The sequence below is a fragment of the Bos javanicus genome, chromosome 3 (assembly GCF_032452875.1).
Source record: "Bos javanicus breed banteng chromosome 3, ARS-OSU_banteng_1.0, whole genome shotgun sequence".
NCBI classification, from domain to species: domain Eukaryota; kingdom Metazoa; phylum Chordata; class Mammalia; order Artiodactyla; family Bovidae; genus Bos; species Bos javanicus.
In genome coordinates this window covers 87,579,327-87,607,285 of record NC_083870.1, presented here as the reverse complement: position 1 = coordinate 87,607,285, position 27,959 = coordinate 87,579,327, and the positions used below count along the sequence as shown (strand labels likewise).

Below are 27,959 nucleotides of genomic sequence, written 5' to 3'. Positions count from 1 at the left end.
GAATAACTAAGTAAACACAATATAATATCCTTACCAAATCCATTATTAAAAGTGCTTCTGAAGCTACTTTCACCTGAAATGGCTCCTGAAATATAAAAAAAAAAAAATGGGGGAGCATAAAAATAGAGATTTTATTCTTTCTAACTGGAATGTCCACCCTTTTCTCCTTTATCTATCACACTAAGTTCTCACTACCAACCAAGGCTCAGCACAAATCAGACTTTTAAAGAAATATATGTATAATTCAAAGCCCTAGCATGGAGAAATTCTTTCTCATTTTCCGTGTGTATCACTCATCTGACCCTTAGTGTACCCTGCCTTATCCAACCTTTCATATACACATGCCTTGCATACATAGAAAAAGAATATTTCATGCCAGAGAGGAGGGTATTATTTATGGTCATTCTGTGATGAATGAATAATACCTGCTTTTCTTCACTGAAAAAATTACAAGGTATCAGTTGGAAGGGATCAAATGAGCTGGAAAAGGAAAAAGAAAAGAAAATCATTCCTAATATAATTTCAATAACATAATTTATTCACAAATTTGAAAATGTACATCAATAATCTAAACCTAAATTCTGTCCAAGTGGAAAAACAATAAACTAGGAGAATTTATGATATAACCCTTTGGAAAGAAGCACAGTTCTTTTGGACTTGACTAAAAATTTGAGAAACAATAGGACCTTTGAGAAAGTAATTTTGTTGTCTTAATTTCTTTCAACACCCAAAGAGAACATTATAAATGGCCAGACCTGTCCTACACTGAAAGCAGGTTTCAATGGAAACCTAACTCTAACATAAGATAGGAAAGGAAGTTCAAGATAGACGTTTCTCAGAAACATCTGTCAGTACAATGTGTTCAGGATAAAGGAAGCACTCAGTAAATCTTTGCTGAATGAATAAATGACAAACAATTCTGTTAAAGAAATTAATGTATATACAAAGTTCTATGGTAGACTCATCTTTTAAAATGAAGTATAAAAGATGGAAAGAGGGCCACCTAGCCAAAGCTAGACACAAAAACATGTATAAATATGAGAGAAATATTAGAAAGGCTTTGACCAATAAAGAATTGAGGTTTGAGAAAAATAAAAACTGTTAGGCTACATCCAGAGAAAGCAAATAAACAAGGAATATGTTCATGTTAACTGGGAAAGAGCAGAACTATTTAGTTCCTATTCTACCAGAGACTTAGTGCTAGGAGATGAGACACTTTGTTTTGCTGAATACTGTATTCCAAACACTGAGAACAGTAGGCATTTAAAAAGGGTTTGCTGAGTTAGGAAGATGTTCAAATTAGAAAGTGCTTAATCAACGCAAATAAAATGGAAAAAAAAAAAAAAAGTCAAGAGAGTTAAGGAAATAGAAACAAAGCATTTACATCCCAGAGCACTTTGAAGAACCATCATGTGAAACCACCATCAACACTTTTTGAGGCACTGTAGAGAATGGAAAATTACTGGAGGACTAGGAATAGGCAATTACTGGGCCTGTTTTCAAAACACCAAAAAAGCAGCAGAGGAAAATTCTAGAAAGGGTTATTTAACAACTGCTTTGCAAGCCTTTAGCAAGTGAAGAGGTGACCAAGAATAATGGGCTCATGAAAATATAAGTCATGATAGATACACCTAAATTTCACTTTTGATAGCAGATATGCTAGAAACTAGCAGACTCATAAAGACTCAAATATAGTTATTAAATGTAAGCAAGACATCTGCTATGATTATTCTTCTGCATAAGATGAAGAGTGGGTTAACTGGGTTAATTGTGGTAATACATAGCTGATTCAACAATGATGTCTGAGGTTCACATTATTTCAGTTTAACATTTTAATCAGTGACCAATGGTGGAAAAGGCAAGCTTATTGAAATGTTGATGATTCAAAGCTACGAGGACTAATATGAAAAAAGTGGATCTGGATTCAAAAAGATCCTACCTGGAAGAATGACTGGAAAATTACAGTATGTTTCACACTTAGATTCAGAAAATCGAATGTCTGGACATGAGATGAGGAGTCCTAGTTTATGGATGACTGTAGCTTATCTCATTTAATTTATTCTCACAACAATTCTAAAGTTTGACTTTAATTTTTAGAGAGGTGATATATAATGTAATGATTAGGAGCACGGATTCTTAAGCCTTAATGCCTGGGTTAAATGACACCACCACCATTAACAAGCATGGCCAAGTTATATAACCTCTTTGTGCCTCTCAGTCTCCTCATTTATAAAATGGGAATGATTATATTAACTACTTCATAGGGTTGTTATGAGGATTAAATGAGTTAATATATATGATATGCTTAAAACAGCTAACAGTGCTGTTAAAGTTATTATTTTATAAATGAGGACCTAAGGCTTATAAAAGCATTATGTAACTTACCCAGGAACATCTAACTGCTTAGTGTTAGGGCTCTTTCCACTGAAAATAACCAAGAGGTGTTCCTGGATATCTTGTTTTAAAAGGGACACTTGACAAAACTACAGTCTATTTCATGGGTCATCTGCAGGAAGTGAGGGTCTAGAAAATCAAGGCATTTAATTTATACAGTGACCCTTAATGTTACAAGCTAAATATTTTATATTATTAAAAAAAAAAAAAAGAGAGCCTCACTAACATTCAGCACCAAGCAAAGAGGGAACTAGTCATTTCATGAGGTTACTGGTTTGTAATGTCTAAGGAGTTAAATAACCACCTGTCATAAACAAGGCCCTCACAACATATATTGGATCCTATGTTTATTGAACACGAACAAATTAAAACTTTTGCTTACGGTCTCCCAAATTAACAATCAGTGAAATTAAAAAAAATTTAACTTTCAGCAGTATTTTTAAACTTAATAAGTGAACAACAATGCTACAACATCAGATATTCCTTCTACACATTTTCTAATCATTTATGATTATTAACAAAATCACACTTGCATAATGTCACATTATACCTTTTTGTTGGTCTTGGTACTTTTGAAGGTTTACTAAGTTTGCATTTTTCCTCTTCTCTTCTTCTTGCCAACTCCTCAGCAGAGAGATGCTAAAAAGAAAACCCCACCATTTGATCAAAGCATCCATCAACCACTGAAGGGAGAATTAATACAGAGACATCACAGCATAAAGCTACCATGCACAGATTCCGCAGAGACAATGCCTGGCTCTGCCTCAGACTAGCTGGGTGACTCTGGCCAAGTCATTGAAGCTTTCTGTGTTTGTTTTCCTCATCTTTAAAATGGGAACAATAATAATAACAATGCTACGATGTTACTGTGAAGACTAAATGAATTAATGTTTGTGAAATACTGACAGGAGTGTCTAACGTAGTAAATCCTACATAAATATAAAATAAAATAACTCTACTACCAGTCTTATTGGGTTTCCCAGGTCGCACTAGTGGTACAGAACCCGCCCACCAATGCAGGAGATGAGAGTCATGGGTTTGATCCCTGGGTTGGGAAGATCCCTGGAGCAGGTCATGGCAACCCATGGACAGAGGAGCCTGGTAGGCTACAGTCCATGGGGTCGCAAAGTCAGACACGACTGAAGCGACTAAGCACACACTCACGTATCAGTCTTATACTCCAGCCCATATGAACTACACACCTTTTCCAGACTATACCTGGTATTTTCCCATGTCTGGTACATGTCTGTACCTTTATTTATATGTCTCTCAGCCGAGAGTCCCTCATCTACATTTCCACATTGTGAGATTCTCTTGCTCATCCTTTAAGTCACAGATGAAACATCACATCTTCTGTGAAACCTACCCTGATTATACCTGTTAGGTCAGTCTTTTATTTCTTGGAATCAATTTGATGGAACTCACCAAAGGTGTTATCTTTCCTACTAGAAATGTAAATTCCTTCAAGGCAGGGACCATGTGTCACTAATTGCTGTGCCTAGAATAATGCTCAGGTATGAGGCTGGGGGCAGGGAATGGGGAAGAGAGAAAGAAGAGAACTAACATTTACTGAATATCTGGTATATGCAAGACTTACTGAGTACCGAGTATTAGGACCTTCATACATTTTATTTCATTTAATTCAACCTTTGAGGGGATTATAAATAAAACCCTGAGATTCGATACAGTTACCCAATGTAACAAAGCCAGTAGTACACATACATTCTTCCCATTTAACAGCACTGGTTGTTCACAAACAGATTATATAGTCATAGAAGGTGTGTGTGTGTGTGCATGCATGTGTATACTTAATTCACTGCCTATGTTTCTTTATAGAACCGTAATTTTTGTTAGTAGAAATAATACTTCAATATTTGTAATTCAATTTATGTCTAATGCTCAGAACAACATTTTAATTGGTATATCAGAACATCATTCAAGAACTGTTTACTGAAATGAACAGGGCACAACTCTCTGGCACGCTGACAGATATTCTGGAGCTAAAGACCAGAATATTGGGACAGATAATTACAGTTCTGAAAATCAGTCGAACTTCTAGTTAACTGCATCCTCAATATCTTTTTCTTTGTTGTTTATTGATGACTTTTAGACAAATAAATTAACACAGGAAAGAGATCTATACATGCAGACATATAAAACAAGTATAATATATGTGACATTAAAGATACACAAATGTATACTGACAAAACAATTGTGACTTCTGAGTCATCTGAAAGGATCAAAGTTACCTCAAATGTCTGCCCTTCCAAATCTCTTGCATCACACCAATTTCCCCAAGGGTCTCGGACTCTGCGTCTCCTTGTGCGCTGTTATGAAATTAAAAATAAAGCAAAAGGTAACAAGATTAGCTTGGAGAAATCACAGCACATTAATATATAAAACCAAAATGATAATTTCCTAAACATCAATTTCTCCATTAAATTACTGTCATCCCTGATTGGCAATGCCTGACTATATTTTATTGATTTATGTTCAATAGTTAGCATTTGGCTCAAAAATAAGTAAGTAATGATCTTTGAAATTTTATTCTGATTTCTCCTTTAATTTTCATTTCCTTTCACCATATGGGAGTTACAACTGTAGGAAAAGAGTATTTTTTAGGGCCAAGAAGAACCACCACCAAAATGACTTCATGGTAGAAAACTAGAAACAGCACACAGCCAGAGGTATAATAAGGAAAACTAGAAGCAAAATAATTGTATCTCAGACTTATGAATATGTATGACTAGCACCAACTCCAGCAACTGCACATGAAAACATTCTCTCCTTAAAAAGAAAAACAAAAAAACTAGGGTAGACATGTTTTATAGCCTAAATACTCCGAGGAAAAAAACCTGCTCTTTCATTTTCTATTCTTTTCTATTTACCTTACCCATTACCAATTTCACCTATTTTATTAGTAAAGCCCTGGAGAAGGAAATGGCAACCCACTCCAGTATTCCTGCCTGGGAAATCCCACAGAGAAGCCTGGTGGGTTAGAGTCCACTGGATCACAGAAGACTCAGAGACGACTTACCAACTAATCAACAGCAACAATTAGTAAAAGCCAACAAGACCACAGCATGACTCTGCCTTTTGGGAGACTTGCTGGATCACCTATTTTTAAAATAAGATGCATGCATTGTAAAACACTGTAAAACTCGTTGCTATTTAGTTGCTCAGTCATGTCTGACTTTTCTGCAACCTCACAGACTGCAGCCCACCAGGCTTCTCTGTCCATGGGATTTCCCAGGCAAGAATGCTGGAGTGGGTTGCCATTTCCTTCTCCAGGGGATCTTCCTGATCTAGGCATTGAATCCACGGCTCCTGCAATGGCAGGCGAGTTCTTTACCACTGAGCCATGTAAAACTATGGAAGCTTGTAAAACTCATTAACCTCAAGAATTAAAAAAGACTAAAATATTTTGAACAGCTCTCAAAAAAGCTAAATCTTATGGCAAGAATTTTTAAACAAACAAAAAGAAAATGGAAACAAAAAAGAGCTTAAATGTTTGGTTTTTAAAAGATATGTTAGATACGGATATCAAAATGAAGCAGTCTAAGACCACTGTAAGCAAAACATCATGCTTCTGTGTAAAGTTTGTGAATGATTTTTAGATTCGGGGGGTTTGTTTTTTGCCTTTAAATTAACATTAAACTGAATGGAAAGAGAAAAGTGAATGGCTTGGGTGAAAGAAAGCATCTTCTTCTACTAGATAGCCATTTGTTAAACAGGTGAAGAGAAGTAGGCACAGCCTACTCAACAGAGCAAAGAACACCGATCATTCAGTGAGCCACGGGGCAGCTTACCATAGACTGCAGGCGCTGGGCAAGCTGGTATGCTTCTACTGTGTCTTTTCTGTCTCTGATTCGTACTTTGTCAACTGGTTGTGGCCTGTTATATACAGCCTGTTCTATTGGAATCCAGAAAAAAACAAAACAATCTATTATTTTGTAGAATTATTTGTCCAATAGGAAGACATATCTACAATTATAAGCCAATTTCTAAGTTTTTTTTTTTATGTATCAGTGTTTCTATCTTATTCCACAATACACATCTGATGTGCTACCTGGTAGTTCTCACATGAAAGTAATGCTGTTTTCATAAGGAAATCTCAATAAAATGAAACATTTAGGAAATGGCTCATTTGTTTAATTTCTGATTAAATGAGTGCTAAGCCCACTTTGCTAATTTTGGTATTCTAATACAGTAAACATGATTTCACTTTTCTTTGCGTGGCTATGGCATCTTAGTTTTCCTATAAAGCCATTCTTGGTACCTTGCTTTGGGCAAGAAAAGACACTAAAATGAAGGATAGATCCCAGGGAAGACTAAATTCTATCTATCTCTACATGAAATGAAATAATCTCTGGTAGGAAGTTTTCTGGTTATCTTTTCATAGACACAGAACACAGAATATACTCCACTCAAACCATGGATTACATCATTCTAATTAACTTATCACTTTCCAACTATTATAACTATTATCTTTCTTCAAAATTATGTCATGTTAATTCAATAAAAGGGCAGAATACATTAAAAATATGCATGACTTTACATTTGAGAAAAACCAGGGTGAAAGAAACTTTCTACCACAAAAAATATTTTGGCACTTTTATTACATTTAAGTATAAAGGCTCATAAATTATTTTATTTAAATACTGCTAGATAATATGTCTAGCATTAATACAGTATTTCCAAATTAAATGGGCCTTGATTGGACTTTTCATAACATTTACGTTTACTTGATAAAGAACTGCATCCTTAAATCATTTCTACTACTTAATATTTTTTCCTTTAAAAGCACCAATTTTGACTGCAGGTTAAAAGGAAATATAGTTTATCAACAGAAATCTGTTTTAAAACAAAATATCAATACATTTATTCTATAACATTAGAGCACCTTTCTGTATCAATCACCTTTCTCTATCAATACTAAATCTCCTTGAATTCTGACTATCAAAGAAATTAATGGGTGCTGTAAGGATAAAAAACGTTGATTAAAAGATGTTGTTGGGTTTTTATTTTTACCACATCCAAAATTGATTGCTCCTATCAACTCGAGGTATGTATGAATCCGTCCAATACAATTAACATCCCCACAGTTCTTCAGGCCAGGACGTACTGAGGTCTTATTTAAGTATTTCGGTTTGCATATCTCCCTAAGAGACGGAAGTACAATTATTTTGGATAAATAAAAACATAAAAGAAGACTTCTGGGGGAAACTTTTAATACTTGAAATATTTTTTAAATGTACCCCCTTCTCAATATGTAAATGTGTAGTAAATACAATGCTAATACATAATACCCAAGTGTACTTTTTTTCTGAAATGAAATATTTTTCAATGATACACTCATTAACAAGTACAGTGTGACTTTTATAAGTATCATTTCTTTCCCAACATTAAACTCCATAGATCCCAGAACTTTGAAGTTAGAAGCATATTTATCTACAGACCCAAATGCAAGCCTCAGTCTTTGAATAAAAAGGGCACATTCATAATATGTTGAAAATGCTTAGTATTAGACATTCCAATTTTTAATACATTGCTTAGGTTCATCTACTTTAACTTTGCTGGACAGCATCTTTTAATTACAAGCTACCTTATAAATGCTTAAAAGTTATACATTAGTTTTAATCATTATGCCAGTAACATTAAGTGCTCTCAGTGGAAAACAGATACTATATTACATGCTAAAGAATCAAGAAACACCCAAAGACTGAAAGAAAGAAGAGGTTTACAAAATAAAACAATTACTAAATACTTTGGTCACCTGATATGAAGAGGTGACTTATTAGAAAAGACCCTGATGCTGGGAGGGCTTCCCTGATAGCTCAGTTGGTAAAGAATCCGCCTGCAATGCATGAGACCCTGGTTTGATTTCTGGGTTGGGACGATCCACTGGAGAAGGGTTAGGCTACCACTCCAGTATTCTTGGGCTTCCCTTGTGGCTCAGCTGGTAAAGAATCTGCCTGCAATGCAGGAGACCTGGGTTCGATCCCTGGGTTGGGAAGATCCCCTGGAGAAGAGAAAGGCTACCCACTCCAGTATCCTGGCCTGTATACAGTATACAGTCCATGGAGTCACAAAGAGTTGGATTCGACAGAGTGATTTTTCACTTTCACTTTTCTCACTGATGCTGGGAAAGATTGAAGGCAGGAGAAGGGGACAAAGGACGAGATGGGTGGATGGCATGACCGACTCAATGGACATTGAGTTTGAGCAAGCTCTGGGAGATGGTGAAGGACAGGGAAGCCTAGCATGCTGCAGTCCACGGGGTTGCAAAGAGTTGGACATGACTGAGCGACTGAACAACGACAACTAAATATACTTAACATACCACGCTAGATGGTTTAACATTAAGTCTTAGTAGTGGAACTTAGTAAGAGTAGCAAACAATTACTGAGTACTTATAACAGATGCCACACTAAGGGTTATATACAATTTTACAAAGTAGATTTTATTATTCTTACTTTTGAGATGAAGAAACAAGGTAAGAGAAATTAAAGCACTTTGTTAAGGAAGTGACAGGATTCAAACACAGACTTTATAAACTGAGTGTTCAGATATATTACATAACATAGGAATTCCTTAATCTTTATACTACAAATATATATTTTGTGTCCTACATATCAGGCACTGTTCTAGGCACAGATACAGAGATGAATCTGAAGTTCCTGAAGTTTCAAACCTTACATTCTAGTAAGTCAATAAATGAATGAATAAATAGTGTATTGTCAGGTAGCAATAGCATTAGGAAGACAGAGTAAGAAGGATAAGGGGATACAGCAGGGCAGAGAGGCACAGACTATTTTAGACAGGGTGTTCAGGGAAGACCTAACCAGAAACCAAATTTAAAATCATAAATTCTGAAGGTCAGTGAGGGTAAAAAGTATTGATAATCTGGGATGTGGGAGGATATCAGAAGTTCCATTAAAACAGTGGGATTTCAGTGTCGCTTGCGTGGAAAGTACACACACTACACAAATGAAGGCAGGTCAGCTGGAATGGGCAGGGTATACCCAGCTACCAAAAAACTATGAAACTATAAACTGTATTGGTCTAATTAAAGATTACACAAATCAGAAGGCTTTAAACAAAGAGCTTAGTATTAGTATAGCACTGAACAAATGGTAAGGCCTCTAGAAATATCTGTTTATGATATAATGATGACTCATTCTTTCAATCTGTCTCTGTATTCCAAGCAATGTTCTAAGCAGGAGGGACAAAACAATTAACAATGAACATGGAGCCTATATTTATCATTGGGGTGGGGAGAGGGGAGACAAAACACAAATAAAATATAGTATTTTCAGTGGTAAAAAGTTCTATAAGATATATAAAATACAGGGTAAGAGAATGAGAGGGAGGAGATATGTAAGCTATTGTAGACAGGGTAGAGAAAGAAGGCGTCTAATCTCCCTTGAGCAGAACTGAAAAAGAAGAGGAAGTAAGATTCACCAAAATCCAGTGGGGAAAAGCATTTAAGGCAGTGTGAAAAGTCAGTCAAGGCCCAGAGTGGTAAGTGTGAAAGTAACGGGTCAAGACTGCATTCTCTGGAATCGCCTCCACCTAATGTGACCTGGAACCAGCTCTGTTCCCTCTCTCAACCTCATTTTTCTCATCTGTAAAATGAGGACAAGGCTGTCAAAGAGGACTAGAGATAAATACAATGTGGGGCATTTAGTACATATTCAATGATACTGGTTACTATTTTAATAAAATAGCCCCCTAAACAGGGAGTCAACTGCATGTGCTTTTATGGAAAGGATCTTCTAGCTACAAACAAATCTAGCAGGGTTTTTTTTATCTTTAAAACTTGAACTCTTCCATTTTTTTTTAACACCGCCTCCAGTCTCTAAATACTCTGTTCTATTTCTGAAGAGAATAGGTTTGGGTTCCTGTTCAAAACATTTCTTTTTGCTTTCATACTGTTCGGCTAAATCATCATACTGAAACAGCAATATTTAACTGGTTTTATGAACTAAGGCTATGATATTAGGAAACTATTGCCATATAATTTATGCTACCCATATAAATTATTCTGCCTGTAAATCTAAAATTCAAAGTAACAAATTAAATTTGATTAAAGTAACATTAAATTGTCTTTGATAATTTACATAGACACTTTTGATTTAGTCATTATTTTGAAGTACTTCAATTTGGCCATTCATGCTCTTATTTCCAAAAACAAAATTAGATACCAAGGGAGATTTAATTTAATTTGTGTTTTAAGTGTGAACTAGGCAATGTAGAATAATGGAAAGAGTGATTTACAGAGTTGAGACTTGTGTTGAAGTCCTTCATTTGTCAACAACTGGTCTGTATAATCCAAGGCAGCTCCCTAAACCTCTCGTGACCTCAAGCTCATTCTATCAAAGAGAGAAAATACCACCTGCCTAGGTTACAGGATTGTTCGGAGCAATCAGATAGAGAAAAGCTCTCTGTAAACAATAAAACACTATGTAAATGTCAGAAGTAGTTCCTTATAGGTATTCTTTTACTTTGATACCACCCTCACTTAGCATTTTCCCAACCTCAATCATTTGCAAAATAACCAAGAGTTAAGAGCGAGAAAAAAAATTTTTTTTTTCTTTTTGAATAGGGCTTTCTTTAGATGTCAAAATGCTTAATATTATGTGGGTAAAATGAAAGTTACTGATTTAACAAGCCTGGTTTTTTCCTTTGATAATCTTCCTAGGTCAGAACAGAAGCCCTCTGTAAAAATGGCTCTACACAATTTTATAGCTCCTGAAGCATAACAATCATGAATATTTGATGATGTCTTAATTAAACTATTACGAAAAATGCAAATCACTTTCACAGCACTTAAGCTAATAAGTTGGGAAGTTTTTTGGCTTGTTCCCCATCCCTCACTAAATAATTCAAATAAAAGGTACTGACAATTTAGAGGATAAACTGAATATATAAAAAAATTCCTATATTCTGATAAAGGAATTATTAACACATTATGTCACAAGTTCAAAGTCAAAAGCACTTAAGGCAGATTTTTAGAATAGCTTCTGAAATCAAGCCACATTAAATGATACTATCCTTGTCACCAAAGTTTTCTCTTTGTACTTCAAAGTACACCATAAACTAAGATAGACATTCTTCCCCTCTTCCAGTTCAGTAGTGTTTTCTATATCTTCCTAACATTGTCCTACAAAACTGCTTTTTGAGGTAATGATTTATCCCTTTCCTTTTAGGACCACAAACTCTAATAAAGTAACAGACAGATGGGTTAAGACAGCTATACATGACAACACTTTCCAAAACTTTCAAACTGTTTCACTATGAGAAACCAAGTCTTGCCTACTGAAATGTATTAATATGTTAAAGCTCTCTGGAACACTAGGACTGTAAAACACTAAATTCTGCATAGGCACACATACATACTTTAGAGTAGCATAAGCTTTAAAATAGCATCTAAAATACAATTTTTCCTTACCACTGATCCAAAATATAATTTCTAATTTTCAAATAGCGTTCTGGTGTTTTAGCTTGGCGCCCCTCAAAAAACTCAGGAATTGCTTGTTTTTCTTCTTCTTGAATGATATTTCTATCCACTTCTATTTCTTGTTCTGGTGGCTTAAGCTCTTCTTCCTCTTGGCTCTCCTCCTCCATTTGGCAGGAGGAATGAAAAAGCAATTCATTATCACTCAAGTCTTTCTGAACTTCACAAGGCTCTGGAGAAGGCAACTGTCTGGCATCATCTGTTATTCCATTCCCATGATGTTTATCACAGTTCTTCATCAGCTTATCACATTTCTGATCATTTAATTCAACTAATTTTTGGTCACTGGTATTGTAATTTTCAGTCCAAAGTCTAATTCCTGAGCTTGAAAGTGCTTCCATCTCACCTTGCTTTATATTCTGAAGATACTCCTTGGAAGATTTAGAAATGGGATCTTCTTGGCTGTCAGAAACTACTGCTTTAATGGTTTCAGGTCTTTTATTATTAGAGATGTCTAACAAGAGAACACTGCTAAGATCCTTTTGGGGAACTTGAGAAGTCAACTCATCAGTCTCATCTGTGATGTCTACTTCTTCATCATCGGATAACTTTTCAATTTTCACGGCATTCAGGTTGGGATCAGCACGTCCCCTTAAACCTGATGGTGTCCATGCCTTTGTCCCTTCATCTTCATTTTTCATCTGGAAGCCACTGCTATTCTTCTGATTTGGTGTTTCCTTTTCTGGGCCATCTAATTTTACCTTATTAAAAATCAAGATAAAATCTCCATAATATTAACATTTTAAAAATGCAATCATTGGCACACACACAAAAATAAGATACAAAGTTATTAAACTGAGTACATGTCAATGGTATTTCTTTACTGTGCTTTTTCTGAAGGGTTTACAACTACATTTTAAATGTAAAAGATCATCACTTCAAATTTCCATAAGTATATTTGACTCATTCATGGTCTGGTGACTTTTATTAATCAAATAATTATGACCTACTATTTAATTTTCAGTACGAAGCTTAAAATGGGAATCTGGCTCAGATCAACCATAGAGAATTAACCAAAAACCATCATACAAGGTATTTTTAAGATATTGTGAAGGCTTATTTCTCAGAATATCTGATAGCTCAGCAGATCATTTTTTATAATGCTAAAAACTCCTTTTAGTTAAAGGAGTCTATCTCACATATATTTACTGAGTAAATTAAAATCATCTTTCATTTAAATATAAAGACAAGAGAAACAAACTGGCTTTTGCACGTTCATTTAATGTAGCTATAATATTATAGAGCTTATAATTTAAGACATGAAACTATCATATCTGCTGTTATAAACATAAATATGTTGTAATGCAATAGGAAAAGAAAATGAATGCTAACGAGTTAATATGATTTGAAATAAAATCTTTGTTACATATAATTTTGAAAAATCTTGCAAATGACTGACATATCCAAGACATAACAGCTCCTGAAAAGAGATTATGTATAGATCCTTTATCACAACAGACTCCGAGAATACTGCATTGTAGTTAACTGGCTTACTATGTAGAGGAAAAGGAAAGCGTAGCAGGAGGGAAAATGAAATTTGGACATTTAGCTTGAAATGGCCTTTAACAATCTATTTATTTGAAGTCTCTCGTTTTTAGCTTAAAATTTCTGACAAAATTTTGCACTGTATTTCATTATATATTAATATTTTTTTTAATATTAAAATGTACCCTTTCATCTCAAGCCTCTGTGTAAAACTGACATTGCAAGAAGTCCTGCACACACCAGCCTGAGAAGCATGGGTAAGAATAACTAAATGAGGCTTATTCTGCCTCGTAATACCTTGACCTTAGTAGGCTGTCTGGAAAATGCTTTTGATGATTAAAAGAGGGAGCAGACTGATTGATTTACAATGAATTCATTCCATTACTTACTTCCTATGACCAAATGACACTAAATTAGATAAGTCTTGTACACAGGGTAAACCCTTGAACAACAGGGGGTTAGGAGCACCAACCCTCCATACAGTTGAAAATCTGCATATAACTTAAAGCTGGCCTTCCCTTTATGCGGTTCCTTAGCATCTGCAGTTCCACATCTGCAATTGCACCTCAGTGGATTGTGCAGTGCTGTATTACTGACTATTGAAAAAAATCCCCATATAAGTGGATCAGCTCAGTTCAAGCCTGTTTTGTTCAAGGGTCAACCCAATTTACATGAAAAGAAAGCACCAAATTTCACTTAAGACACTTTCAAATTCTATATAATTATGCTTCCAGTACTCAAGCAGAATATATTAGAAAAATTCTAAATATCAGAACTACATGGTTGAATACAACACAAATTACTTTCAAGACTAAGGAACTAGACCATAACTGTACATTTTTGAACACTGCAATTTATTAGAGTTTTCAGACAGTTCTTCACAATAATTGTACAAGTTTCACTGCTATTAAAAAGATTTTAGAATCATGTTAGCATTTTTGGCCCCTAAGCTCTAATAATTTTAAAAGTTTAATGCAAATATTTAAAAAGGAAAAAAATTTTCCAGGAAGCAATGACCTCTAAGGTTTTCTCTTTGATATACTATTTGCTTTATAGGATGTTTTTGAGCAACTAATAATTTGCCCTATTTAACTGCATGAAATTAAGTGGAGTAACATAATAATACCAATTTAACAGCAATACTCAATACATTGAAGATATGCTTTGAGATTTTTGAAGACAAACATTTATAGGGTACTTTATGGGTATAAAATATTTTCACTATAAACACTCTGAACATTAAGACTTTAATGCCAGGTGGCACCAGTGGAAAAGAACTCTCCTGCCAACGCAGGAGATGTAAGAAACATGGCTTCAATCCCTGGGTTGGGAAGATCCCCTGAAGGAACCCACTCCAGTATTCTTGCCTGGAGAATCCCCACAGACAGAGGAGCCTGGCGGACTACAGTTTATAGGGTCACAAAGAGTTGGACATGACTGAAGAGACTTAGCATGTATGCAAGCATGCCTGAATTAAAGAACTATTTAAGCTTATTAATTTTATTTATTTTAAATACGATCACTAGGATATTTATATCCTGCTTACCTTATTTTTAAAGTACTGTCTCGCATAACTCTTCACTTGTAAAACAGTGCGACTTTCAATTAGCTTTGCAATTTTGGTCCACCTTCGGCCAAATTTAGCCTGTGTTATCAAAATGGAAAAGAAATGGTTTTTGATTAGCTTAATTAACATTCCAAATTACTGCCATATTAAAAAAAAACTAAAATGATCTATTTTTGTTTTCTAAAACACACAAGTCTCATATATAGTTAAGACTCTTAAAATCAAAGCCCACAATCTTCTCTTTGAATCTTGACTTCTGAAAGCAGACCAAGATGATTTAGAAATTTCTTTTTATAGCTACCTAAATGAAGATCCATCACTTCTATGTACTCCTACAGTATGTATTAGTATTATACATTATGATGTTCCAAAATTAAGGATAACTCAACAAAAAAGTGCATTGAAAGGGAGGTGGGTTGTATTTTCTATTTTCCAATTATAGAATCAATTGACTATGTTCCAACACTAATTTCAAAAAAATTTTCTTACTCAAATTCCATATTAAAACATCCATTACATATTCAAACTTTTACACTGTTCAGATATCACAGTAAACTGACTTAAAAGATTGAATCACAAATAAAGTGACCTCCAACCAACACCTCCCTTCATTGTCAAAGGCTGTGTACCTACTAACATCAAAGCTGTGAAGGGAAAAACTGAGAACTTGAAGGAGCTCTGGTGTGTTTTCAAGTACAGACATGAATGCAGTATAATTTTAAAGCTAAACAGTATTTCTAATTATCAAATCTATCATTTGATACATAAATCTCCTACATTATCTCTAACACAAGATACTCTCCATTTCCCAAAGAAGCTCAACAATCCTTTTTTAGATTTTCTAAAACTATTTAAAGTAAAAAAAAAACAAAATACAACAACTCAGAGAAGTTGATCTCAGGGCCAGATTTACATGCCAGAGAGTCATGACTAATGACAATAAATTATCCTGACCTAAATGATAAATCTTAACTTATATACTTATTTCTGGTTTTCAATAGAAAATCTGACATATGGACAATTTATTAAAACTGAAAGTACTTCTGAGAAAATCAGTAAGTATAAATTAATAACTTATGATAGTTCTTAACTAATACCTGAGATCAACTTCCTGAAGATTTAATTATCTGCATTATGTGCTAAGGGCTTCCCAAGGTGGCGCAGCGGTAAACAATCTGCTTGCCAATGCAGGAGGTACAAGAGAAGAAGATTTGATCCCTGGGTCAGGAAGAGCTCCTGGAGTAGGAAACGGCAACCTGCTCCAGTACTGTTGCCTGAAAAATCCCATGGACAGAGAAGCTTGGCTGGCTACAGTCCATAGGGTGGCAAAGAGTCAGACACAGCTGAGTAATGAAGGCAAATACGTAATCTGGTAGCATGGAGCACTTTTGGAAACAGGGACGATCTGGATAAATGTGACTAGTTAAGATTCTAGGGGCTTGGGCACTATGAAAATTGGAGAGGGGACACTAACAAGAGAAGCAAAGAAAACATTCACCAATTTAAAAATAGAGCAAAGGGACAAGAAGGAAAAAATCTTCCATTATTCAGTACCATGTAATTTCCTACTCTCAAGCCTGAGAGAATTCAGATTATAAGCAAATGATACTAATGGGTTATACAGGCTGAGAATACAACCAATGGTTCCATGTATTTTTGTGGGAAAATATCTCTTTATATACACACAGATAGATATAGATATCTACATATGTACCTAAATAAAGACACTTGCTTTTATAGGGACAAATTATCTCTGGAAGGTTTCACAAGAACAGGTGACAGGCAAAGAAAACTAAAGGTTGAGACAGGAGTCAGAAGGAGACTTAACACTCTACAACTTTAGGTGCCATCTGAGTTCTGAACCATGGAGCTGAGCCTCTATAACTACCACCAATGGCAACAATAACAACCCCAAAATTCACAATCCATTTGTGTGTACATTCTGATCTTTGGTAACGGACAAAACACCAAAGTTGTCAGCAATCTTAAATATACGACTGGTTAATTAGATTATATAAATGATAATCACATGACAGACTAAAATATCAGTATAAAAAGCATCAAAAGTAAAGGAGAAAAATCTCAGGAGGAGATATAACCCTCAAAATAGTTTCTGTAGTTATGTTAACTATGTTTCAATTTGCATTCATGAATCCTACATAATATTACATAAATATTCTACATATATAATATATAAATATATATAATTTCAAAATGAATTAATATTGAGTAATATGTACCTTAAAGAAAAAAATATAATCTACTATAGACAATTAAAAAAAATTCCTGCAAATATTTTAAGTTTCATTATATTAAGGCACTTTCTCATAATTAGAAACTTGTGTACATTTTTTTTTTCCATTATGCAACTATGGACATTTAAATAGATCTCAGTGAAACATTCATGCAAAAGGAATGTTTCTGGTCTTTAACTATATCCACTAAAATATTTAGATTGTGTGCACAAATGCCAAAATCGGAATTGAAAAAAAACTCAGCTGATCACCCTGACTGTTCCAAATACATAAGTTTTTCCCCAAGAGAAAAGATCAGGTAATAAAATAAGTTTGCCTTTCAATACAGGTGGTTGGTAAAACGTATAAAGATACAATACAATTTCTTGGGTTTTATTAGTACCAAAAAAGGGGTGAAAAACTACCTAAAATATTGAGTCAAATCTATCAATATTTTAATATTTTAGTAACTTAAGTACGAGTTAAAAGGAATTCTCTCATACTACACTACAAACATAATCATTCTAACTAACTACATCATTTAACTACAGAAAAACTATAAATGTGATTACTGTAATTAAAATTAAATTTTCGGTCTCTATAAATTAATTTAACCTTATAATTCTATCAATATTTGCTTCTAGAATTATTTCACTATAAATTAAAAATTGCTCTATTTACCAGCCCTTGTTCAAACAGCTCTTTTTCTTCTATCGTCCACTTTACTGAGTAACTGGCTGGTTTTGTAGGAGTGTGTACCCTGAAGGGAGAAAGAGGAATTGCAAAAAAATTTCTGAAATGGAACATTCCATATTTATGCAGCTAAAGGTTATAGATAGCCATGGGCTAAACTTAATACTTTTTGAGTCTAAGAATTAAAAAGAAGAGAAGAAAAAGCAGGCCGCAGCCTCCACCTGGGGGACCAGATTTACCCTGTCTTATATACTTCTCTAGCTCAGGACAGGAGCCCCCAAAGACATAATAATCCTTGGGTCTGAGTGAAGATAACACTGAAAGACATCAAAGGAAATAACAAATAGGCTTCCTTAGATTGGACACAAAGTAGCAAATGTTAACACATCTCCAAAACCTGAGAGGCTTGTCAGAGATAAAACTGGCTCTAGAAATATCATCTGATTCTTATATGTAAATCTATGTAAATATCAAGCTGGAAAAGAGGTAAAAGTACTATGACATTGTAATTATTGCTTTTGAAATGCAGGACATTAAGAAATTAAAAATAAAATTGAGATGAAGCCAGCTAATTTGATTGACGTGAACCATTAATCTTTCCTTTAACTTCATTTTTTAGTTGTTGTTGCTTGTTCAGCAAAATGCAAAAGCCAAAGTCTGTTCAGTGCTCAAACTCTTGGTAATTACAAGTCTACCCTCTAAGGGATTATAAACATGCAAGCTTAGAAACACTGAATAACATCAAACCTTCTTCACTTACAGGGAAAGGATGTTTATAAAACAGTTAATACTTAACTTCTCTAGATAATTTTTAAAAACTACAAATTTAAATTAAAGTTTTATTTGAAACAACTGAAAATTAACTGACAGGGCAACAGAAATCAAGTCATTTCATAATATATTACAGGGCAGCTTAAAAAAATTTCCCCACAAACCCCTAGAAAACCACCTTTTCCATAGTTTAATAAAATTGCCTATGTAGGGCCATAAAGATTCTGACAAATAAATAATATAATAAAATTATCTTGTAACATTCCAACATTTGTACAAGAAATTTTGATTTTATATTTGTGTAAACCAAAGGTCAAGAGGATTTTTCCATAGGCCAATTATAACTTGTTTAATTTTCCCATAATTTTTAACTAATCAAAAACAGTTTAAAGTATAAACATAAGTACATACATGATTTTTGCTGTTTTCTGCAGACTGCACCACATGAAAAAAGAAAATAAGGAAGTTTGTGAAGTTTTTAAAAATACAATTCAGGCTTTTAAAAGTATTATAAATTGATTTTACCTCTTCAAGTATTTTTTATCATCTTCCTTTTGATCAAGCCAGAATTTTCCTGGAAGTGACTTATTGGATAAGTAATACCTGTATAATTATTAAAGAAACTTTTAACAATAATAAAGTCCTATAAATTCTTATGCAATTTGTATAAAGTAGGCACTCACATATCCCGAAAGTCACACTTAAATTCAAGTGAAACCAATTCTTCTCAAAAAATTTTCCAGGTGTATAATAACAAAAATGTTTGTATCTTACAGGGTTTCTGTCTGGATTAAATATTACATGTGAAGTCACACATACAGAGTATCTGCACAAACTACCTAAATGCTAGTTTCTCTTTCTTCCTTATTAGAAGTGGCTAAGAAAAGATATATCCTCAATGTTTTATTTAAATCTTTTTTTCCTAACACATATGGAGAACTAACAGATGAATCTGATTGGTCATCCAGGATAATTCAGGAGTATCTGCTTTCATGTTTCTGAAGGTAACAGAGAAGAGTTTAGGGTTGCTCTCTACCCTAACAAATATAACGAACGCTTGGGTCAAATCTACCTCTCAGACTGATTAAACCTAGCCTATACTGTTATACTTTTAGATTCTTCACTTAACAGATATTGACTATGTATCATGTACATGAGGCATCATGGCAGATATGAGGTGCTGAAGACAAGGATAGAAGAAAACATTATCCTCGTTTATCCAAGAGCTCACATAGCTTTTACTATCATTATTTTGTTCCCAAGTCTGGAAGTGAACCACTGACTACCTAAATATTCATTAATCTAGAATGAGACATTGGCCAATAGCCACATGTGTAGCTAGTGAATACCTGAAATGTGGTTAGCACAAACTGAGATGTACTGTAAGTATATAAAATGCACACTGGGTTTCAAAGAGTATAAACCAAAGAATGCAAAACATCTCAATGTTTACATATTAAATATTGAAATATATTTTAAATATACTGGGTCAAACAAAATATTATTATAATTAATTTTCCCTGTTTTAAACATGGCTATTAGAAAACTGTAAATGACATATGTGACTTGCACTATTTTCTACTGAAAAGCGATGATCCAGGCTATAGCTGTAACATTTGGGGACAGCTGGAGAGTAAGAAAGCCTAAAAGGGGTTTACCTATGAGAATTAAAGGTACACAGACACCCCGAAAACAACACAGCAATAACTGGGAGTAAAAGGAACAGAAATTCTGTCTTAAAAAGGAGATAAAAATCCATGAAACACAGATGAGTTGAAAACAAACCACTCACTACTTTAGTTAGTTACATTAATAATCTTTACAAATCAGAAAACTTTTTATTCAATCCTTTTATTTTACATGTAAAAAAATATATGAGTTCCCCAAAATTTAAGTTGCAAATATCACAAATGGATGAAAGAAACAGGGCAAGAAGCCAGTGGCTGAACTGTGAATAAGGACCTACAACTTCTGGGAGGAAAAAATCTTCATTCTATAGTTTTGTGCTTTTTACTTAGATTGCTCCCAATAACACCTATAAATTGGTAGAATAAGAAGCGAGAACTTTTACATATTCTAATTCTGTGTCTTTGGACGAATTAGTATCTCATACAACTGAAAATGGAGGTCTGGACTAGAAAATTTGGACTTAAACTAAGGATTCTAGCTGATTTAAAACACTCTATAGGGAACTCCCTGCTGGTCCATGGTTAGGACTTCACACTTCCCCTAAAGGGGGAATAGGTTCAATCCCTGGTCTGGGAACTAAGATCCCACATGCCATGTGGCATGGCAAAAAGATAACAAAATAAAAACAAAACAACAACAACAACAACAACTCTATAATTTCTGTTCCATATTAAGGTAATTAAAAGAGTTGGTTGACAACAGAAACTCAGAAGTATTGGGTCAGATCTCAGACTTAGTGGTAAAACAGAATAGGTAGGTAACATTATATACTAGCATTATATCCAGCAACTAACGGTGGTCTCTTTTGTAAGTTTTGCATTAATGGATTTTTAACCCTGAAATCTTTACTTTCCTCATAGTCAATAAAGGATACTCTTCTTCCAACAACATTTTCTCAATGACAGCTCTGTTCTCTTCACTGATGGTGCTATCCAGAGTCCAAGGCTATTAAAAAAAAAGGAAGAATAATTTTTTTATTTACTGCTTTTTGAAACCAACTACTGTTTTGTTAAATGAAAATACACAATAATATGATTACAAATAATAAAGCTACCATTTACTGAGCACACAGACATATCTCTGGACTCCCATGATAATGCTGAGACAGGCATCACTACTTCACAGATGCATTCATAGAAGCACTCACTAACGCTTTAAGTGGGAAAGAAGAGACTTGAGCCTTAGATTCCTAGGCTCTGGCTCCTAGTCATGATAAAGTAATAATGGTTATCCTGTATGAGCATCTATTAAGATACTATTAAGATTTTGCTAGATACCTCACCTATTAATATTTCCAAAACTCACCACAATTCCTTTTTTCCTTTTAAGCCACAATCTCTGCATACTTCTTTTTAACTCTTAAAATGTAAACATTTGCAGCCAAGTCTCTTTTCCAAGCTCTATTTAGACTGTTATAACTAACTACCCGCTCAAAATTTCCACTTGGATACCTAATTGGCTTCTTAAACTTTACATATTCAAAACAAAATTTACCAAAGCATAACCTTCACCAGTTTCTCTCCTGCCCTCCCAATTTTCTAAGCAGCATTACTAGTCACCAAGCTGTTCCAACCTGAAACCCAGAAATCATCCTGGATTCTTTCCTTTTCCCTCAATCCCCAAACCCAATGTAACAAGCATTTCTACCACCAAAACATAATTCAAATCTGTCAAATTCTGCCACAACCTGAGGCCAAGCCATCACCAAATCGTGCTTAGGTCCCTAGAAACGTTTCGTAACTAGTCTTTCTCATTTTCTCCCTGCCTCCTGCTGGTGTGGCAGGGCCATCATTTGCCTCCCCAACCTGTCACAGCTGTCACCTCTCCCCTTTCCCTACTATATTCTAGATACTGGATTTCAACAACAGCCTTCGTGCTGCTGTTCTTTCTGCATATAGTATTTTTCCTCTACTCTTCACACTCCTACTCCTATTTTTAACTTAAATGTCACCTTCTCAGTTTCCCTCACCATATCTGTCTTGATTATGGTTGTATTCCCCAAAACCTGGCCTGGTGTGTGGCACACAGTAAGTACTCAATAGCTGTTGTTCAGTCACTAAGTTGTATGTGACTCTTTTGTGAACCCATGGACTGCAGCCCACCGGGCTCCTCTGTCCATAGGCTTTCCCAAGCAAGAATACTGGAGTGGGTCACCATTTCCTCCTCCAGGGGATCTTCCTGCTGAGGGATCGAACCCGCATCTTCTACAATGGCAGGGGGTTCTTTACTGAGTCACCAGGGAAGCCCAAGTACTCGATAAATAACTGTTAAATGAAGAAGTGAACCACGTAACAATCCCCATATTTTAGATGAAGAAACTGCAGTTCCTAAATCTGGTAAGTGGTAGAGCACCAATTTGTACCTAAATCTAGCTGGCAACAAAGTTGTTTCCCAGAAGTCCATTTTTTCAGTCAAAAGAAAAAAGAATACCTTCTATTTTTAAGTTAAGAAAAAGGTTTCACTATATTACGTCTGTGACCACTGAGAACTAGCACCAAGTTAAAAAAAAAAAAGAGAGATACTCTGGGCACTGAGTAATAGCTTAATATACCTGATATTTCCATAAAATACTTACAATAAGACCATTCTCAGTTCTCCATGATGAATCAAGATAATGATCTTGTAAAACAGATGCTGTATTTTCATCACTTCTGTAATAATTGAGAAAATAGGTATGAAAGTGAAATTATACCACTTAATGAATATAATTTACACAGCACAGTGACTGACAGGTTTCATATGTTAAACAAATATTTAGTTCCTTTCTCCATCCTATTTCAACTGCCAAATATCAAGTTTGTTTACTCCTCTGTTTCCCAAGAATAAACAACTCCATGAGGAAAAAACTACCTCCAAACAGCAACCACACACAACATATTCTGTGGCTATGAACCAACGCTTCAGATTTCTTTTGATGAATACACACATCTATACAGGAGTTCAACATTATGACTCTTTTGGTTATATCTAAAGCATAAAAGCCATCCATTAATAGTACCACTCTCAAAATGGAAGAAAACATAAGACAAAATAGAAGAAACAAAAGAAAATACTTGAAGGAGGACAGTACAGTTAAGAGATCTAAGAAATCTGATGTTTTAACTCACATAACAAAAATTAACTTGAGTTATCTGGGGGCTTTTCTATGTCCATGAGGGATTCAACTTTGTTAATTCTCAGCCTTTTAACTAATTAGAACTCTCTAAAGTCACACTTAAGAGAGTCATAGTTACTTCCACTGTTAAATGGGGAAACAATGGGAACAGTGAGAGATTAATTTTGGGGGGCTCCAAAATCACTGCAGATTGTGACTCCAGCCATGAAATTAAAAGACGCTTGCTCCTTGGAAGAAAAGCTATGACCAACCTAGACAGCATATTAAAAAGCAGAGACATTACTTTGCCAACAAAGGTCCATCTAGTCAAAGCTATGATTTTTCCAGTAGTCATGTATGGATGTGAGAGTTGGACTATGAAGAAAGCGGAGCGCCGAAGAATTGATGCTTTTGAACTGCGGTATTGGAGAAAACTCTTGAGAGTCCCTTGCACTGCAAGGAGATCCAACCAGTCCATCCTAAAGCAATCAGTCCTGAATATTCATTGGAAGGACGGATGCTGAAGCCAAAACTCCAATACTCTGGCCACCTGATGCGAAGAGCTGACTCATTGGAAAAGACCCTGTTGCTGGGAAAGATTGAAGGCAGGAGGAGAAGGGGATGACAGAGGATGAGACGGTTGGATGGCGTTATTGACTCGATGGACATGAGTTTGAGTAAGCTCCAGGAGTTGGTGACAGGGAATCCTGGGGTGCTACAGTCCATGGGGTCACAAAGAGTCAGACTCGACTGAGCAACTGAACTGAACTGAAAGTCACATTGTTCACTTCATATGAGGAGGCCCAATCTGTGATATAATTTAAAATTTGCTTCTATATGTTTTGAAGTTATAAAAGTTTCCTAGTTAGTGACTTTTCCCAGTCTATACTTCTTAGAAACTGCTATACCTCTTAGAAACTGCTATAATATAAAGTTTATTTTCTGTCTCATCCAATAAGAATGTGAGTTCCATAAGAGCAAGGACTTAGTTTGGATGAGTGCTATAAACCCAGAGCTAGGCATATAAATGATAATCAATATTTGTTGAATGATTGAATGAACAGGTAGGTGGGGTATGGATCAGACAGGTCTCTAGGGAGTTGGGAGTACCATCATCAGATCTGGATATAAGAAAAGACTACTCTAACTTCAGAAAAGACTAGAAGAGGGTCAAAGAGACAGGAAGCAGTTAAGAGGGAGTGATTACACAGATACTAGAGAGAAGTGACAGTACCTTAGACCTAAAGCACAAGCAATGTGAATAGGAAGAAGTGAACACATCTGAGAGAATACTCAGAATCAACAGACTCTCTGATACGAGAGAGGAAAGGAAAAAGGTTAAAATCTAGGTCTCTTCCCTGCATGAGTGGGTGGATGGTGCCACTTATTGAACTAGGGAACTTGAAGAGGCAGGTTGGGTAAGGAAAGTTTCTATAAAGTGAGACTGAGGAGCTTGTGGCTCACCCAAGGGCAAATAGATTCAGGAAAATGGATAAATGGATCTGAAGATCATGAGAGAGATTTGAGTTGGTGACAGATTTGGGCAATATCAGCCTGTTATTAGATGGAATTTAAGATTAACTGTCATTTGTGTGGGTCAAAATTGGTGGAACATTGGGAAGATTTCATATGGCCCAACTTAACAGAAATTTAAGCCTTGAGAGATGGACTGTATGGTTAGTAAGAAGTCTTATGACAAAAATTCCTTGGAAATACTGTGATTTAAAGAACAAGTACAAGAAACAGAGGATAATAAAGAATGGTAGAAGGAAAACAAAACATTTCAATGCATCTTCTAACCTTGGTAACCAGCACTTAGCAAGGACTTAAAAGTGTGTTTTCAATTAATCCTCAAGATGTCATGATCAGCTATAACTGAACAATTCAGAGGGGGACCTAAGTGTTTACTCACACCAAATTCCACCTGATAAGAGTACCAACACTAGGGAACAACTGTCACTAGACCGCAATGTTCATGATGCTCTACAGAATTGTGTGAGACAATGACGATGACCATCAGGAACCAACAACCGGTTACTGGTTTCATGAGACTAATGTGACTATAAGTGCCACCAGTAGACTTTGGGCTCAAACAGAATAATAAGAGAAAGGAAAGAAAAAGAGAAATAAAACACAATCATAAAAATAAAGAAAAACCCATGGAAAAAGGGGAAGAGTCAGTGCTCTCAGATAATCTTTAGAGTTTCCAAAGGCAGCTCATCTCTCTTGAACTTCAGATAAGAATCCCTCACACTTATTTCATACACTTATTGTGGAAAGTAAATCAAACCATGCATGCAAAAGCACTCGGTCAAGATTAACTTGATCTACACAAATGTGAAAGATTATCAAAGGCTTTCTGTTCATTTGTATAGACTTGTACTGTTTTGCCTAAACATTTGAAGGAGACTTAGTTACTTCTCATTTTTATAGTGTTTTAAGTTCAGGAAAACTTTAAACGGCTCTGTTTCAGTCCCTCATGGGCAGGGTTGGTACTCTTCTTCACAATTTACAAAGGTGCTATTATTAGGTTGGATCATGTGAAATTGCTATTTTATAGGTCAAAAATGGTCTAAGCCTCACAATTTTACCTGGCTCAGTGTAGAGATTTCTAATGAATTTGTTCATAGTTATAAGCAACACAGCTGGCTGAGTTGAGAACTGAGGTCTTCTGATCCTGACCAGTCTAAGCCTCTTCTATTACTAAAAGACAATTCTGAAAGCACATCTTTAAAACCTCATGTATCAATTTCTTTCTCTGCAAGCAAGGAGTCAAACAGCTAGATATCTCAAGCTGGAGGCTGCTTTTTAAAAGTCACACTGGCCTGCTCTGCAGGAACTGGTACCAAATGGTGACCTCTCTCTGGGTCCTCAAAATACTATCCGTGGTGGGAAGGTAAAGAACACAACACTTCCAGAGCACCTCTCTTATACTAGAGCACATCCCCAAATCATTTCATTTGATCTTCACAATAACCCTATGAGGTACATAACGTGGTAGTCAGCTTACACATGAGTTGTCTGAGGTCCAAAGTCACACTGTTAGTAACTAGCTGGGTCAATACACAGCTGTCAAACTCTTAAGTCCCACCCCTTTCTTTTAGATCACGCTGCCTGTCGGGAAGTTTTTCAAAACTATCCCTACGTGGAAGAGGAAACCAGAGCCTAGTAGAGATAAAACGACATGCCCAAGGTCACACGGCCTGCAAGCGAGGGAACAAGAATTCCTAAGCTCGGTTCTGTCCAGGGACCGCCCCTGTTCTAATTATTTTTGGGGCGGTGGCAAGGAGGCGTGTTCTGGGGTGGCAGTAAGGGAAGAAGCAATCTAATTGCTTAAGAGTATGCAATGTGCTAGGCGCGGTCAGCGCCCTCACAGGATCCCGGTAAAAGGGCTGTCCCACGCTAGTCTATGGTACCCGCCCTCTGGGTTCAGGAGGAGCCAACAGACGGGATGGGCGAGGCGCGCCTCAGGCCGGCAGGAGACCCTGGCCCAGCGGATGGTTTTCCACTCCCCCGGCCCTTGCCGGAACCGCGGGCTTTAGAGGTACCTCCTCACGGCCGTGTCCCTCCTCGTCTCTGCAAGCCCAGTCTCTATCGCTCACCCAGACTGTGCCGCCGCTGGCACTATGTCCCCTTCGATATCCACATCCGCCTCTTCAGCCGCCATGATGGGACCTGACCCCAGCCGTCCTCCCGAGAGATCCCGCGAGAGGTGGAGGGCCTGAAGGCGGGGCCATGTACGTCATAGGGTGGAGTCGACGCCTCGGCCAGCTCCTTCCAGGCTGGGGAAGCGGAGTTTCAGAGAAAAGGTGTTAAGCAGTTCTGGGGTTCGATCATTTTGGCTTTTGTTGAGGAGCAGCTCAGTGCTAAAGAATCCGGTTGCGATAGGCCAGTTCGATCTCTACATCGGATCCTCTGGAGTAGGAAATGGCAACCCACTTCAGAATTCTTGCTGAGAAATCCCGTAGACAGAAGAAACTGGCAGGCTGCAGTCCATGGGGTCACCCGAAATACTCAGGCACAACATAAAGACTAAGCTTCAGCAAAAGCCTTGGCAAGCAGCCCAGGCTTGGGTTTTGAAGAGACTGTGCTCTTGCATAAATTCTTTGGCGCCTCACTTCTCTGATTTGTAAAATGGGGATAATAATAATAATCTGCTGCTGCTTAGTCCCTCAGTTACGTCCGACTCTGCGACCCCATGGACAGAGGAGCCTGGTGGGCCACAGGCAAGAATACTGGAGTGGGTTGCCATGTCCTCCTCCACGGGATCTTTACCGTCTGAGCCACCAGGGAGGAGCTAAAATTTTTATCTAGAGTGCTGAAAATATCAAATTAGACCTACTTTGAACTGTGAAGGTGGCAACAGTGATCCTTACCTGCTGGTTTTCTTTCCTTTGCTTTTTTTCTTTTTTAAGGAATTATTCAGTACTTACTGAAGTGCTGAACACTTGTTTTATCAAAAAAAATTAAGGGTATACCATGGTTACATATTTTATTTTGTAGAGAGCTTTA

General features: G+C 36.0%; 1 protein-coding gene across 2 annotated transcripts in view; it reads right to left on the bottom strand.

The window, feature by feature from the left end:
- Positions 1-27,155, bottom strand: part of MYSM1 (Myb like, SWIRM and MPN domains 1) — a 41,737-nt gene extending 14,582 nt beyond the window's left edge. The window contains exons 1-14 of one of the 2 annotated variants that reach the window (XM_061411785.1): positions 27,050-27,155; positions 22,929-23,004; positions 21,228-21,298; positions 19,190-19,267; positions 19,076-19,099; positions 17,882-17,960; positions 14,946-15,044; positions 11,849-12,615; positions 7,426-7,556; positions 6,204-6,307; positions 4,644-4,721; positions 2,945-3,033; positions 426-480; positions 35-85 (exon numbers count right to left, since the gene is read on the bottom strand). In XM_061411785.1, coding sequence (XP_061267769.1) covers positions 35-85; positions 426-480; positions 2,945-3,033; positions 4,644-4,721; positions 6,204-6,307; positions 7,426-7,556; positions 11,849-12,615; positions 14,946-15,044; positions 17,882-17,960; positions 19,076-19,099; positions 19,190-19,267; positions 21,228-21,298; positions 22,929-23,004; positions 27,050-27,114 — 1,767 coding nt within the window. In that variant the 5' untranslated portion in view covers positions 27,115-27,155. The remainder of the gene's footprint in view (positions 1-34; positions 86-425; positions 481-2,944; positions 3,034-4,643; positions 4,722-6,203; positions 6,308-7,425; positions 7,557-11,848; positions 12,616-14,945; positions 15,045-17,881; positions 17,961-19,075; positions 19,100-19,189; positions 19,268-21,227; positions 21,299-22,928; positions 23,005-27,049) is intronic. The other variant, XM_061411786.1, reaches the window with a different exon arrangement.
- Positions 27,156-27,959: the final 804 nt, after the last annotated feature.